The 17,178-nt window shown below is 41.8% G+C and overlaps 1 protein-coding gene across 2 annotated transcripts in view; it reads left to right on the top strand.

Annotated features, from left to right (window-relative positions):
* The first annotated feature begins 11,157 nt into the window (after positions 1–11,157).
* LOC126203079 (PAX-interacting protein 1-like) overlaps positions 11,158–17,178 on the top strand; it is a 175,635-nt gene continuing 169,614 nt past the window's right edge. For both annotated transcript variants that reach the window (XM_049937320.1, XM_049937318.1), the window contains exons 1-4: positions 11,158–11,369; positions 11,458–11,642; positions 12,404–12,581; positions 15,536–15,707. In XM_049937320.1, coding sequence (XP_049793277.1) covers positions 11,232–11,369; positions 11,458–11,642; positions 12,404–12,581; positions 15,536–15,707 — 673 coding nt within the window. In that variant the 5' untranslated portion in view covers positions 11,158–11,231. The remainder of the gene's footprint in view (positions 11,370–11,457; positions 11,643–12,403; positions 12,582–15,535; positions 15,708–17,178) is intronic.

The raw sequence follows: 17,178 nt of genomic DNA, 5'->3' as shown, positions 1-17,178 counted from the left end.
CAGGAATGTGTCAATAAAGTTTCCCCTTCCTGGGACAATGAATTCACGGTGTTCTTATTTCAATTTCCAGGAGTGTATTAGATACTGATCTGTATTTCCAAGTTAAGTAAACAAAGTTTATCAAGCACTATGTCTGCATCTTATTATTTTATTCTCTGTCATAGAATCGATGATTCCTTAGGTTCAATGAGAGAGGCGATCAAACATTACTTTTTTTACCCATCTGTACAAGTAACCAGTGAGGGCCTAATTTCGATCCCTGTGGTGCTTCATGTAGAGCATTTGAGTTTCATAGTTGACCACCAGCACTCAACCTGCTTTCTGTGATAAAGGTATGATTTGACTAGTCTTAAATTTAATTTATTTGACTAGTGGTAAGTTCTTATGGGACCAAACTGCTGATGTCATCGGACTCTAGGTTTATCTGATTTTCTAACATTACCTTTAATAATACTGAAGACTGACCAGATAAATTTACACTGATTTTTATTCTTCATTAGGAAATTAATTAACTCAATTTTGGTCTTTACTTAGCCAACTGCCACTCATTCTTGTAGCGTTTTCTAGCTACTTTTAGCTGGTGCTTAATTTCATTTCTTCTGCTTAAACTCGATTCTGGTCTTTTAATTACAAGAGACTCAATTTTACGTTTTCTGTTCTTTGGTATACCATAGTTTTCCCTTCCTTATTCTATTACGATTATTTGAAACCAGGTGAGGAACTATAATATTTATAAAGCAACAGTGAAAGTTTTTGTAGCCTAATTTGGCATCTTAGAATACTTGTTAATTATGATTCTGTCTATTTAGTTATATTTAGCTGGTGTATTAGTTTGCGCTGAGGGAGGTGGCACAGTGTTACCACACTGGACTGGAATTCAGGAGGATGATGGTTCAACCCTCCATCCAGCCACCCTGATCTGGTTTTTTTGTGATTTCTCTAAATCATTCTAGGTATATGCTGAGATGGTTTCCTTGAAAGGATATGGCCAATTTCCTTCCTAATCCTTGAAACAATCTGAGCTTGTGCTCCATCTATAATAACCTCAATGCCGATGGGATGTTAACTCTACTCTTCTTTCCATTTGTATTAGTTTGCTCAGGTTGTATTTTGTTTATACTCTAGCGCCTCTTTTATTCTGGAAACTTTGTAGGTATTTATTACTACATCCTGAAGTAATAGGTTTTACCTTTGCTATTAACATGCAGTATTCTGAGAAAATAAATTCATTTGCCTCTGAAAAACATTTAGTATGAGAACAGTTACCAAAAACATTATCCAAGTATGATTTTAATCTTGTAGGTTTTGAATTCACTTTACTAAAATTATGCTTACACACGATCCATTACATGTTACATCAAAGTTTGAATTTATATCTCCCAAAATTATAGTAGGTAAAATTTTCTTTCAATTTGTCACACAGGAGTATATTGTCTAATTATAAAAAATGATGTAATGAAGCACAGAAAGTTCTGGTTGCGAATAACAGATTATGTAGGAATAAAGAGACGACTCACTGAAAGGCAGAAGTGCAGTGTCACCGACAGATACACAAAGAAAAGGTACCAAGCTTTGTTTGGTCAGCTTTTGGGATGGAATCCCTTTCTCAAGCAGTAGGAATAACATGCATACAAACACACATACAAACACACACAGACACACACACAGACACAAACACACCTTCACATGCACACACCTGTCTCCCTACATGTGCTCATTCGACTGCCAGGTCTTTCCTGGCCTGTGGTGAGTGTACTGTGGTGAAGTGGTGGTGCAGAGTGGGGTGGGATGAGGTGAGGGATGGAGAGAGGCGAGAGGCAGGGAGGTGTTTGGATGGAAGCGTCTAGTGGCTCAAGGCAGAGTGGGGAGCCATCCATGGGCTAGCTGGGAGTGTAAGTAGAGGGGACCGATGGCAGATGGCTAAGCATGCAATTTCATTGACTAGGGACTGAAATGCAGCACACAACTAGCTGACATGTATTGGGCGGGAGTAGTGTGAAAGGGATGGTGCACACACACACACACACACACACACACACACACACACACACACACACACACACACAGAAACACCACAATGCATGGGGATAAAGTGAGTTTCTTTAGGTTTAAGCCAGGGCGGTTACAGGAGTGAAGAATATGCTGTAAGGATAGCTCCCATTTGTGCAGCTCAGAAAAGCTGGTGGTGGTGGTGGTGGGGAAGATCCAGATGGCAAGTGTTGTGAAGCAGCTGTTGAAATCTTGCGTGTTGTGCCCTGCTGCATATTGTGCTACTGGGTGGTCCCCCTTCTTTCTGGCAACAGTTTGATAGTGGACATTCATTCTGGCTGCCAGCTGATTAGTTGTCACACCAATGTAAAACGCTGTGTAGTGTAGGGAAAGAAAAGCAGTGCACTCTGTGTGCATACCGGATGGAGTCATTCCTCCTGAATTCCATGAAGAGCACAGGGTGCAGCCAACTGCAGGTGGTTGGTCACGCCAGTACCAATGATATGTGATCAGAAGAGATTCTCTCTGGTTTCGAGCAGCTAACAGAAGTGGTAAAAGCTGCCAGTCTTGCTTGCAATATGAAAGCAGAGTTGACCATTTGTAGCATAGTCGACAGGACCAATTGTGGACCTCTGGTACAAAGTCGAGTGGAGGGTCTGAATCAGAGGCTCAGAGGTCCTGCGGTCGTGTAGGCTGCAGATTCCTCGGTTTGCGCCAAAGGGTGGTTGGGTTTTGGGTTCCACTAAATAGGTCAGGTATCCACTATACGCAGGAGGCGGCTACACGAGTAGCAGGGGCTGTGTGGCGTGGACAGGGTGGTTTTTTAGATGAGAGGGTCTTGGGAAAACACAAGAAGTGCTTCAGTCACAAAGGGTGCAGGCCGAACACACGAAGCACGTAGATACAGGAACCATTGGTATAACAGTTGTAAATTGTCGTAGCTGTGTTGGGAAAATAGCAGAGCTCCAAGCGCTAATAGAAAGCACTGATGCCCAAATCGTTAACGGCACTGAAAGCTGGCTAAAGCCGGAGATAAGCTCAGCCGAAATTTTTGCGAAGAATCTAATGGTGTTCCGAAAGAATAGACTAATAACGGTTGGCGGTGGCTTGTTTGTTGCTGTCAGTAGTTTACCTTATCGCGAAATTGAAATAGATAGTTCCTGTGAGTTAGTATGAGCAGGGGTCATTATTGGCAACCGGAATCAAATAATAATTGAATCCTTTTACCGACCTCCAATTCAGATGATACAGTTGCTGAAAGGTTCAAAGAAAACTTGAATTTGATTTCAAACACGTACCTGACTCATACAATTATAATTAGTGGTGACTTTAATTTACCCTCGATATGTTGGCGAAAATACGTGTTTAATTCCAGAGGTACGCATAGAACATCATCCGAAAATGTGCTAAACGCATTCTCTGAAAATTATTTCGAGCAGTTAGTTCATGAGCCCACGTGAATAGTAAACGGTTGTGAAAACACACTTGACCTCTTAGCAATCAAAACAGATACAGGGATTAGTGAACACAGGGTTGTCGTAGCGAGACTGAATACTGTAACCTCCAAATTCTCCAAAAATAAACGAAAAATATATCTATTCAAAAAAGCAGATAAAAATTCACTTGACGCCTTCCTGAGAGATAATCTCCATTCCTTCCAAATTAATAATATAAGTATAGACCAGATGTGGCTTGAATTCAAAGAAATAGTAGCGGCAGCAATTGAGAGATTTATACAAAATAAATTAATAAACGACGGAGCTGATCCTCCTTGATACACAAAACCGGTCAGAACACTATTGCAGAAACAATCAAACAAACATGCCAAATTTAAACAGACGCAAAATCCCCAAGATTGGCAATCTTTTACAGAAGCTCGAAATTTAGCCTGGACTTCAATGCGGGATGCGTATAACAGTTTCCACAACGAAACTTTGTCTCGAAACCTGACAGAAAATCCAAAGAGATTCTGGTCGTATGTGAAGCATGTTAATGGCGAGAAACAATCAACGCCTTCTCTGCGGGATAGCAATGGAGATACTATCGAAGACAGTGCTGCCAAAGCAGACTTACTAAACACAGCCTTCCGAAATGCCTTCACAAAAGAAGACGAAGTAAATATTGCAGTATTCAAATCAAGAACAGCCGCCAACATGAGTAACGTAGAAGTAAATATCCTCGGAGAAGTGACGTAACTTAAATCACTTAATAAAAGCAAGTCTTCTGGTCCAGGCTTTATACCAATCATGTTCCTTTCGTAGTATGCTCATGCATTACCTCCATACTTAACAATCATATACAACCGTTCGCTCCACGAAAGATCCGTACCCAACGACTGGAAAATTGCACAGGTCACACCTATATTCAGGAAAGGTAGTAGGAGTAGTTCACTTAATTACAGGCCCATGTCATTAACGTCGATATGCAGCAGGATTTCAGAACGTATATTGTGTTCTAACATTATGAACTACCTCGAAGAAAACGGTCTATTGACACACAGTCAACATGGGTTTAGAAAACATCGTTCTTGTGAAACACAACTAGCTCTTTTTCTCATGAAGTGTTGAGCGCTATTGACAAGGGATTTCAGATCATTCCGCATTTTGGATTTCCAGAAGGCTTTTGACACTGTACCACACACGCGGCTTGTAGTGAAATTGCTTGCTTGTGGAATATCGTCTCAGTTATGTGACTGGATTGGTGACTTCCTGTCAGATAGGTCACAGTTCCTAGTAATTGACGGAAAGGCATCGAGCAAAACAAAAGTGATTTCTGGCGATCTCCAAGGTGGTGTATAGGCCCCTTACTGTTCCTTATCTATATAAGCGATCTTTGTATGCTAGAAGCCAATAAAATAAAATAAAAAGTAAACGATCTAAATAAACGATCTGAGCAGCTGTCTTAGGTTGTTTGCAGATGACGCTGTCGTTTATCGACTAATAAAGTCATCAGAAGATCAAAACAAAATGCAAAACGATTTAGAAAAGATATATGTAGGATCCGAAAATTGGCAGTTGAGCCTAAATAACGAAATGTGTGAGGTCACCCACATGAGTGCTAAAAGGAATTCGTTAAACTTCGGTCACATGATAAATCTGTCAAATCTAAAGACCATGACTTCAACTAAATGCCTAGGAAATACAATTACGAACAACGTAAATTGGAATGAATACATAGGAAATGCATTATTATAATGCCTAGCGGCTCCCTTCCATCCAAACCTAGTGCTGTCTGCCCTTCGATATGTCTCCTTTATCCAGCTGCCCTCTATTGTCTATCCATTGGTTTCTCTCGCGTTTCGTCCTTCTCGCCTTTATAACAGAATTCGTTATATGCGGGACACTACAGTCATGCACGCAACTTCACGTGGCATGCGACTCCCTATAACAGCATAACACACTTCTAGCAACACAGTAGCCTACCTTCGTCGCATATCGCTCTCGATCTTTCTGTCCTTGATTTCTGTTTATCTCTTACGTGTGATGACAAGACAGGTCAGATATAACTCTGTCACAATACTACCCCCTGCCACCAACACAATTCCTTTCACTCCTTACACCCATCAACATTGCTTTACACTCCCTGAAATCACCTGCAGCCTTTATCAGCCACTTTCAACACAGACTTCTTTCCCCAGTCCCCCCCCTCCCCCCCTCCCCCCCCCCCCAACAAGGCAATGGGCTCCTGCTCTATTTATCTGCATCAGTTCAGAAATGTTTCCCTATACCTAGCCAAAACTTGTCCCATATCCTGTTCCTTAAATGCTGTCTAAGCCATGGAATCCTTCGCCCCAACCCCTCGTGGCCTAACCATACAATGAACTTCACTTTTTCAGATACCATCAGTCTCTTTCCCTCGCAAACCTTTTTTTATAAAAACATGTCTCCATGGCACAGGCATCCTTGAAGCACATCCACTCCCTCTGCAAAATACTGCTACTATGCAATCTTCACTACCTACACCTCATCACCCAAATTGAAATCCTCACAATCCAACACCTAGAAGAACATGACAAACATCCAACTCAACAAGTTACCCAGCCTGCTGAAATCCTACTCCCACTCTGGGGGCCACTATCCAACCCCAACCCTCCTCTCAGTGTTCCACCTTGTCAACCCCTCATAGCACCTAGACCCCGCCTGGCTGACCTTTTCAACTTACCACTTCCTCTAAAATCATCTGCTAGCACTCCACAAAATCCAGAACACTGTAGTCAACCTCTCCACCAAAATCCTCAGCCCCACAGAAGTTTCAGTCCTACCCAAAGGTCTACTCCCAGGTGTAACAATGTTGGACTTGTGAAAGATCTATTCTCATTCTCCCGCTCCCTAGAGTGGAAACACTTCTTTGCCATCAACCCCTCCCAGCCAAAGCCAGTCGAATACAGATATCGAACCCTTCCTGTCCAAATTTGTATCATCATCCAACTTTGACTCTCTCACACTTTGGCCTAATCATCACCTGGTCACCTTCCAGGAATTCCTAATTTCCAACCTGGCCTCACCATCCTTCCCTAGGACCCTAAGACCAACAACCTTTCTTCAGAAGACAGGACTTCCCTAAAAACCTAAAACCCAATCATCTTCCAGGTAGACAATTGTTCCACCACTGCTGCGATGAATCAATACCTGGTGGAGTGCCTCCACCAGTTGTCTGACACCTCCACCTATGAGCTCTGCCAGAGTGACCCTATGCTAGAAGTCCAACATAGCCTCCAATCGCTGCAGAAATCGTTAGGCCCTTCCCAGAACCTCTCCCCTGAATCTATCTCCTTGCTCACCCCAACAACAGTCCGCACACACACCTTCAACATGCTCCACAAAATACACTAACCTAACATTCCTGGGTGCTCAATTGTGGCTAGTTACAGCACCCCAACCAAAAGAATCTTAGTACTTGTTATCCATCATCCGCAACCAATTGTCCAAAACATAGCCCCTCACATTAAACATAACCACCACTTCCTGCACAACCTCTCCATCATCCCCACACCCTTACCTCCTGGGTCCCTACTCGTCACTGTAGATGCAACCTCCTTATACATAACATCTCTCATGCCCATGGACTTGCCACGATTGAACACTATCTCTCCTTACGCCCTGCAGAGTCCAAACCCACCACTTCATTCCTTATCCATAACTACTTCATCTTTGAAGCAGAGGTATACAATCGAATTCATCAAACCCCCTTATGCCAACCCCTTCATGGGCCACCTAGAGGAAATGTTCCTAGCTTCCCAAAACCCCAAACCCTGGTCTGGTTCAGGTATGCTGATGAAATCCTTATAATATGGTCCCAAAGCCAGGACACCTTACCCTCATTCTCAACACCTTTGCTCCCATCCACTTCACCTGGTCCTCCTCCACCCATCGTGCCATCTTCCTAGATGCTGATATCCTGCTCTCAGAAAGCTCCATCCACACCTCAGTCAACATCAAACACACCAATCACCAACAGTACCTGCACTTTAACAGCTGACACCCATTCTACATCAAAAGAATCCTTCTCATACAGCCTGACCACCCTTGGCAGACACATCTGTTGATGGCAACACCTTCGCCCAGTATGCTGAAGGCCTTCTCAGACAGGCAAATGCCCCCAGACCTAATACACTAACAGCTCTCCCATGCCATATCCCCACATACACCTGACCCTCACATCCATCCCAAGAACCAACCTCAAACAAACAGCCTCCTTGTCACCCAATACCACCTGGGACTGGAACGACTGAACCACACCGTTTATCATGGCTTTGATTATCTATCACTATGTGCTGAAATGAAAGACATCCTACCCCAGATACTTCCATCCCCTCCGGAATGGTGTTCCGGCACCCACCCAAGCTCCACAACATCCTAGTCCATACCTATGCTACTCCCACTCCCAGTTCCCTGCCACAGGGATCATATCCTTGCGGAAGACCCAAATGCATGACCTGCCCTATCCTCCCTCTCAGCACTTCCTACTCCAGTCCCAACACATCCTACCCCATCAGAGGACAGGCCACCTGTGAAAGCAGTCATGTTATATACCAGCTCTGCTGCAAACACTGCACATCATTTTACTTTGGTATGAGAAGAAACCAGCTGTCAACCAGAATGAATGGACACTGTACAACTGTCGCCAAGAAGAACGTGGACCACCCATGGCACAACATGCAAGATTTCAATAGCTGCTTCACAACACTTGCCATCTGGATCCTCCCCACCACTACCAGCTTTTCTGAGCTGCACAAATTGAAGCTATCCTTACAGCACATCCTTCACTCCTATAACCTCCCTGGCTTAAACCTAATGTAACTCGCTGAGTGTGTGTGTGTGTGTGTGTGTGTGTGTGTGTGTGTGTGTGTGTGTACACCATCCCTTTCACATTGCTCCTACCCAACACGTATCAGCTAGTTGTGTGCTGCCATGTCAGTCCCTAGTCTACATCTACATCCTCATAATTACTCTGCAATTCACATTTAAGTGCTTGGCAGAGGGTTCATCGAACCACAATCATACTATCTCTCTACCATTCCACTCCCAAACAGCGCGCGGGAAAAACGAACACCTAAACTTTCTGTTCGAGCTCTGATTTATCGTATTTTATTTTGATGATCATTCCTACCTATGTAGGTAGGGCTCAACAAAATATTTTCGCATTCGGAAGAGAAAGTTAGTGACTGAAATTTCGTAAATAGATCTCGCCGCGACGAAAAACGTCTTTGCTTTAATGACTTCCATCCCAACTCGCGTATCCTATCTGCCACACTCTCTCCCATATTACATGATAATACAAAACGAGCTGCCCTTTTTTGCACCCTTTCGATGTCCTCCGTCAATCCCACCTGGTAAGGATCCCACACTGCACAGCAATATTCTAACAGAGGACGAACGAGTGTAGTGTAAGCTATCTCTTTAGTGGACTTGTTGCATCTTCTAAGTGTCCTGTCAATGAAACGCAACCTTTGGCTCGCCTTCCCCACAATATTATCTATGTGGTCTTTCCAACTGAAGTTGTTCGTAATTTTAACACCCAGGTACTTAATTGAATTGACAGCCTTGAGAATTGTACTGTTTATAGAGTAATCGAATTCCAACGGATTTCGTTTGGAACACATGTGGATCACCTCACACTTTTCGTTATTTAGCGTCAACTGCCACCTGCCATACCATACAGCAATCTTTTCTAAATCGCTTTGCAACTGGTACTGGTCTTCGAATGACCTTACTAGACGGTAAATTACAGCATCATCTGCGAACAACCTAAGAGAACTGCTGAGATTGCCACCCAGGTCATTTATATAGATCAGGAACAGCAGAGGTCCCAGGACGCTTCCCTGGGGAACACCTGATATCACTTCAGTCGCACAACTGAGACGATACCCCATAGGCCTGCAGCTTGATTAGAAGTCGTCGTTCTTGTTTGAGCTAGTCTAAAGACTAGCAGAGAAGAAAATACGTCTTTTGAGGTATTGTATCTTCAAAAATTTCATATTTGTCCCAGTTGATGTTATGTGGAAAGATTATTTTATTTACCTCAGGGTTTTTGTTTTTATCACTATAATTTAATACTATCATTACATTAGTGAATCATAACACATTGGATTAAGGGATTCTGAAACAGACGATATTTCACACTGCACTGCAATTTTCAGTTAAATTCATCAAATTGTCCCGCTTCTTTAAGAGTACTAAAGACTCCGTTCAAATCCAAGATGTTCAGTTTAATAGTAGCGTTACTTATTCTGCTTGAAAGAGTACTGTACATAGTCAAGGATGATTGGGTTCTTGCTTTCATTCAGTTCATCAATAATTCCTGCTCTCTGATTGGCAGCTTTAGCATTTCTTTCTGTTTTAGTTATGTTCGTGTCTCTTCTGATCTTTTTGTACAGTTTCTGCAGCTCCGAGAAATTAGCGCTCATTATATCAGCACACCGTCACTGAAGCAAATAATGAAATGCTGTCGAACTGGTACGTTTGTTATGGTGATATTTTTGTTGCATATTTTCGGCAGCTTCCTGAACCCTCTGAGGGCAGTCTTTCTGTCAGTCTCGTAAATATCGTTTGTGCTAGAATGGCGGAATTAAAGCTGTGAGGACGGGGCGTGAGTCGTGCTTGGTAACTCAGTCGGTAGAGCACTTGCCCGCGAAAGACAAAGGTCCCGAGTTCGAGTCTCGGTCCAGCACACAGTTTTAATCTGCCAGGAAGTTTCATATCAGCGCACACTCCGCTGTAGAGTGAAAATTTCGTTCTAGAAACATCCCCCACGCTGTGGCTAAGCCACTTCTCCGCAATATCCTTTCTTCCAGGAGTGCTAGTTCTGCAAGGTTCGCAGGAGAGCTTCTGTAAAGTTTGGAAGGTAGGAGACGAGGTACTGGCGGAATTAAAGTTATGAGGACGGGGCGTGAGTTGTGCTTGGGTAGCTCAGATGGTAGAGCACTTGCCCGCGAAAAGCAAAGGTCCCGAGTTCGAGTCTCGGTCCGGTTCACAGTTTTAATCTGCCAGGAAGTTTCATCGTTTGTGCTGCTTTTGACTGAAACGTGATCGTCCATTTTCAGATATTTTTGTGGTTAATTTTGCAACTGCAGCACCTTTACAGATCTCTGAATTTAACTTTCGAGAAAAGAGAATAATCAGTACGTAAAGTGTCATCAACGTATGTTGAAGGCTTCCCCCGTGGCTGTTCGAACAAGTTAAAAACTTTTTTTGTGGTTCCAGGGGCTAGAAGCTGTTTAGTTCTATCTTTATCGTAATTTCAGTTGCGGATCGAAACAAAGCAACAGTAAATTTAAAGAAACGTATCGTCTCTACTTGGAGGTTATTTCTCAGAGACAACGCCGTTACTGCAACCTGCAAGATCTTACTTAATTTTCAATTAGGAGCTTGCTCTGAACGCGTGTATTCCGTAATGGATAAAATTTATTCTGATATTACTTTCGCAAACAATCTTATAACCTTTTAAATAAATTACTGTGTGTGAAAGTAATGTTTTTTGTATTGTGATAAATTTGTTAAGATGTTTTCAACTTAGCAATCTACTAAATCCCGAATCGGGATAAATATCGTTTTAATCGGTTACGTATCCTGCCGACTATCGATATACCTGATGTATGTCTCCGCAATGATAATCGAAGGGAATATTTATCGATTTCAATTTTGTTTGTGTATACTTACGCCCGCCAAAAGTGATGTTGCCCGCACCATCAAAGATAATAGGTAGCGCCATTATTGTTATGTTGTTTAGATATGTGTTGAGCCATGGGAAGCGAAAATGAAAATACTGACAGCAATGTAAAAGTTTACGGGCGTCTCGGAGAAAATGAAGATATAATTCTCACTGATACTTCACTTTTTAAAGATGTTAAATTTTATATCAGCGGCAAAGCTCAAGATAATGTAAGTTTTTGCTCACTCGATGCTTAAGAAATGCTAATGTGGAACAGCTGATTGTATTGTAGCCCTGTAAATATATATTTTGTTCCAGGTTTTGCGTTTGCTGTTGGACGGCGGCGGGGAGCGTATGAATTATTTTTATGATTTTGTTACCCATTGCATTATAGGTGAAGATGCGTCTGAAAGTGATATCAGTGATGCAAAGGAATTATATGAAGTCCCAGCTGTAAATCAGAATTGGGTTTTACTATCAGCGCAGTGCAGGAAACTTTTACCGTATCCTTTGCATGAAGTTATGATGATCCTTTATGAAACCTTTGGAGCAGTCACAAGACAGAATTGTTTAAAAATTGTTGGAGCATTAGTTGGAAACCCTTTGATATTGTACTTCGTTCTCCCATGTGTTTGTGGTTCTTGTATACGCAATTTGTTGATTCGTCTGCTTATATTAAAACTACCATTACTTGAAACTTCTGGACCTATGGTATCACTTGGATCATAGGCTGGAGTGAAGCACTTCTTAGTGTAACATGTTTATTGTAACTTACGTGAATTTTGATGCTGTCAGTAATGAAAGCAGAAGTAACGTAGGCCCTATGCCTAATGAGATGTGTTAAGGCATCAGGTGATGCAGGATTAGCAAGTTGACCATTAATGGCTAATTATAAATGTATTATGTAAAACACAACTGTGCTTAATCTATCATAAAGGGATGTGCCGATTTGGAATTACAGGAGAGTAGTGGACGTTCAGTGATGTGACAGTCTGTTCTGGGAGCCTCACTTTTGCACAAGCAGAAATTTCCTATTTTCTTGTCACCCAAATAAAGTGTGTTTGGTGAACCATTAATTTCACTTTTACTGTTGATGATCATAAATACTGACAAATTCTTGGATTTAGTTGAAGGTGTGATGAAATCTCTGGATTTTGTCTGTCTTGGGTGGGAGATGTGGCTATATTTCATTGCACTTGCTTAAAAATTGAAATAATGAAATGTGTGTGAATTTATTTGATAATTTCTTTAATCATGTGCTTAGTACATCAGGATTCCCACCAGAAGGAACACAGCTTTTTGTTAGAGTCACAGCATGCCTCTCTCAGCTCAGCTACGAAGATGCCAAAGCCCTTTGGGCAATGGTAACATTCAATGGTGGTAAATGTCAGCTTCAGCTTGATAGAAGCTGCACTCACTTGATTATATCAAAACCAGCTGGTGTAAGTGGATAACAACTCAGTGTTTTATGAAGGATTTTTATTGTGTTTTGGTTTATGTGCTGATAATTTGTGTAATTGAAGACTATAATTTCATGAATATAAGCTAACAAATTTTTTCTTCAGTTGTAGGCTTACTGCATTGTACTAATCTGTTATGACCATTTAGCACATTTGTCAAGATGATTCTGTTTGATATGGTTAACTACTTTTAGATTGAATTTGGTTGAAGATATGTTGCCTTTTACAGTAACACTCCTGAGTATATCTTAACTGTTACTTTTTAATTATTAAACTCACAACCAAATTATGAGTTGCCAACTTACCTCAACCTCAGGCTAAGATTCAAATTAGTGTGGCACGACCACAGTCTTTCTTTCCTTTTTTTCTAACATCTAATTCTTTTTTTACACTTTCATTGGCTTTGCCAGCTTACAACCAGTTTGTTACCTTGTGACTAACTTGGACCTAAGGTTATGTTACGGATCAGTCTGTTACCTGATCATAAATTTTGGGATAAGACACTGTCACATACTGACCAACTAGCTTGCAAATACCTTGCCATTATACTTTTCAGAAATGATTTCATGTCTGTTGTATTTACTTTATTTTCCAATGGGGTGCTAATAACCATGCCATTGAGAGCCCTGAAACCAATCTGCTTCACTTTGTCCTGTACTGTTCAGCATTCCACCTGCCTGGATGTTGAACTCCACCTCTCCAGTGGCTCCATAAAACCCTTCCGCCATATACGTCCGACCAACTATTAACTCCTAGCCACATCGACCATATATATTCATTCTATGTGTTTGTTACAGGTTTTGGCATTATAACATGGACAGTCAGTTGTGAATAAAGGAAGTAATAGATCTCTGTTCGTTGATAGGGCACTGGACAAATACTGTCGGCTTATAATAAAGATTGCTTACACAACACTTGTGCAACCCACCCTATAATAATGCTCAAGTGTGAAATACGTGCAAAATAGGTCTAACAAGGGACATGAAGTGTATACAAAACAGGACAGCACAGGTTATTTGACTCATGGGACAGTGTCGAAGAAATGCTTGAAAACCTGAACTGTCAGGTGCTTAAACATGTACACCAAATATCCTACAAAAACCTATTTACATATTTACACAGTTCCGAAAACACATATCGGATACCACGCAGGTATCACTCCATAAGGATCCCAGATACTTGTTTGGATAGTTACCTCATTTGTAGAGGCATTTAAGTCTTACTTCCCTCGTCTCAAGAATGAATGGAATGGGAAGAAAGTTTAGAACATTGTAGAATACAAAGTTCCCTCTGCCATCACTTCATAGTGGTTAGTAGAGAGCAGGTGGAGATGTAGATATCATTACGGTGACCCGATAAGAGACCTGTCCTGTGCTAGTCTCATCAGATATATGCTGGCCTACCAGAACCACCTGAGGAAACTGTCATGTCATATTCCAACTCTGCTGTAATGTGTGCACTGCCTTTTATGTGGGCATGACCCCCAACCAGCTGTTCACTCGAATGAGTAACACATTATCAAACTGTAGCCAAGAGCAAAGTTGACCTCAGAGAGACAGAATATGCTGTTGAGTTCTACATAATATTCTTCAGTGGCTGCTTCAAAATCCATGCTGTCTGGACCCAGTTCCCTGATTACCTGCTTCTCATCGTGTAGGTGGGAATTATCATAACAGCTCCCTCTTTTGCATAATTCTGACCCAGTGAGGTGGGACAGTGGTTAGCACACTGGACTCGCATGTGGGAGAATGATGGTTCAAAGCTGTGTCTGACCATCCTGATTTATGTTTTCCGTGATTTCCCTAAATTGCTTCACGCAAATGCCGGGATGGTTCCTTTGAAAGGCCACAGCTGACTTGTTTCCCAATCCTTCCCTAATCTGATGGCTGAGCTGTTTGGTCCCCTCCCCAAATCAACCAACCAACAATTCTCCTGTTTTCAGTCTCCACCCTTGGCATCATGCTTCCCACTACGCACCATTAATCTACACGCAACCCACTCCTCCACTTCATCATGTGCTGCACTGCTCTTACCTGCACCAATGCAGACTCACAGGTGGCATATTCCTATCCCATTCAAGTGCCACTTCTATGTCCTAGTTGTAACCCTTCTCCCTTTCCTCCATTCCTCACTTCCCGTCCCTATCTCCTTATTTGTCTCATCCACTCCAACACCACAGCATGTAACCCAAGATTGTTTGCAACGCTGGTACAAAGTACTAGTACAGGTGTTTAATGTTTTTTGTTAGCCCCACAGAAGGACATTTTGTTAGCTCATGTCCTAAAGCTTTGTGACAAATCCGATCTTGTTTGTGTGCCTGTAAGCTGGCAAATGCTACACACTAGTTGGTTTCCTTCCATTATTTGTATTCCATCTAGTACTTTCCAGCATTGTATTAATATAACAGAGTAAGCATTATTGAAACAGCATTTGCTTGATGCTTTATTGGAAATGGTTATTGACTAATCGCCTTCAGGCAAGACAAAAAATTGATTTCTTTTAATGAGTATCTGAGGAGTTAGTGTCATGCTGGAACACTCGTGTTGAAAGATTTTAGTCACCTACCAACATTAGCAATAAATGTTATACAAATTGGGGAGAGCTGTAATGGAACCTGCAGCAGTTCATGATGTGAGTTCCTGGACGAAGCATCTCCCTCTGAGGCATTTATTTGTCATATATGTTTTGTAAACAACTGTTCTGGTGTGGCACTAATCCTTGCGACACAGGAAGGTAGCACATTTCTTGGAACACCAAAAGATATTTATCCACCAGTCAAAAACAGTCATATCAGTAAAGCATTGTGCAATTGTAGTTACCCATTTCATTATAATATGTTTATAAAGTACCATTGCCTCATAGTAATCTTGAACAGTTAATTGGATCTGTGGTGGAGTTGTTTGCAGTTTTGTTCAAGAAGTGTAATTTGTTTGCAGGACAAATATGAGTGTGCACTACGAAAAGGTGTTCAGATAGTGACTCCTGACTGGATACTGCGCTGCATTGCAACGCGTTCTTTGTGTGATGAGAAGCAGTATGATCCACGACTTTTAACGTTCCCCAAGCCTCAATCTCCTACACAACAGACATCAGATTTTGAGTTAGCAGGTTTGTGTTTTACATAAGCAAATTTTATATATGAAGTATGTCCGGAAAGCAGTGCAGTTTTTTTGGTGCTGGCACTTAAAGTGGCTGCATTGTGTTCCGACCGGTTGGGTTAAGTGGGGAGACTTGACTTCAAAGCAATACCTTCGCTAGTCCACTCTGAGCAGTTGAGGTGTCAGGGTTGTTGCCTCCCCACCCCCTGTTTAGTGCATGTGACATGAAATGCTATGGAGTACACAAATCTCGAGCAATGTTATGCAATAACAAATCTCTTGTAGAGACCCGCCAATTGATTATGGAGACAGTGCTTGAAGTATTCCCAAGTTGATTGAAAGTATTTATGGAAGGCCAGGAAGAGGTGGTTGATGAAACCTGTGCTGGAAGGCCATCAACCAGAACTGTCGATGGCAATTTGGGACAACCTGTTAAATTCTAACCATTGGTTGAGTGTTTGGATGATTGCGGAAACTCTCAACATTCTCAATACAACTGTACATGAACTGGTGACCGATAAATTGCACATGAGGAAGCTGTTTGCCAAGCTGGTTTCCAAGCTTTTGACGGACAGTCAGAAGAATCACTGGGTGGCGGACATGGCTGAACTTCTCGAGTGCATGGAAATTGAACCTTCTTTCCTGGACAGTGTTGTTATTGGGGATGAAACATGTTTCAAGTACTACCCAGAAACAAGAGGTTAAAGCTGTGAGTGGCCCACTACAGTGTTCCCCAAAACCAAAAAAAGTGAGAATGAGCACAGTGTTGAATGTGTTGTCCACAAAACTTTGTGCACGCTGTCTACTACATTGATAAAAACTACAAAAGAGAGTTGTCCGAGTGAGAAATGGGATCGCCACTACCTGGGAGTTCCTCCAAGACACTGCTCTAAGACCCACTGCTCTGTGTGTCCATGAGTAGCTGGAGAAGCACAACTTGGTGACCCCACTGAAACCTTCCTATAGTCTGGACATGGCTTTGACCAAATTGTTTTGCTTCCCGAGGATCAAGAGCGTACAGAAAGGAAGCCTTCCAAGATGCTTACTGCCCATGGCAGAGCCACTGTTGCAGTGTGTAGGTGCCCAAAATAATTACTTCAAAGAATATTAAATGTTTCTAATGATATCTACAGTAAATCTGTTGGTTTTAAAAAATGCATTGCTTTCCAGACACATTTTGTATATTATGTTCTCATAAATGTTTATGTATCACTCTATATAATGAGATTTGATTTTTTTGGCATTTGGTACTATTTTTGCACAGTTGCATGATATAATAAATGTGGCTGTCAAAGCTTAATGATCTGTTTTGTTGGTAAGGTTGCAGCAATTCCTTTCTGTGATTTGTGTACTCCTACTGTTCTGCATCATTGCTTTCCTCTTTAGCGTTGTCCAGGACTCTTTACATTTGTAAACTCAAAATGTTTGTCGATCAGTTGAATAGCATTCTATTGCTCTACTGCAAATTGTGTACTTTCTCC

This window comes from Schistocerca nitens, chromosome 9 (assembly GCF_023898315.1).
Source record: "Schistocerca nitens isolate TAMUIC-IGC-003100 chromosome 9, iqSchNite1.1, whole genome shotgun sequence".
Taxonomy (NCBI): domain Eukaryota; kingdom Metazoa; phylum Arthropoda; class Insecta; order Orthoptera; family Acrididae; genus Schistocerca; species Schistocerca nitens.
Note: the sequence above shows the minus strand (reverse complement) of the source record. Positions and strands in the feature narration are given on the sequence as shown.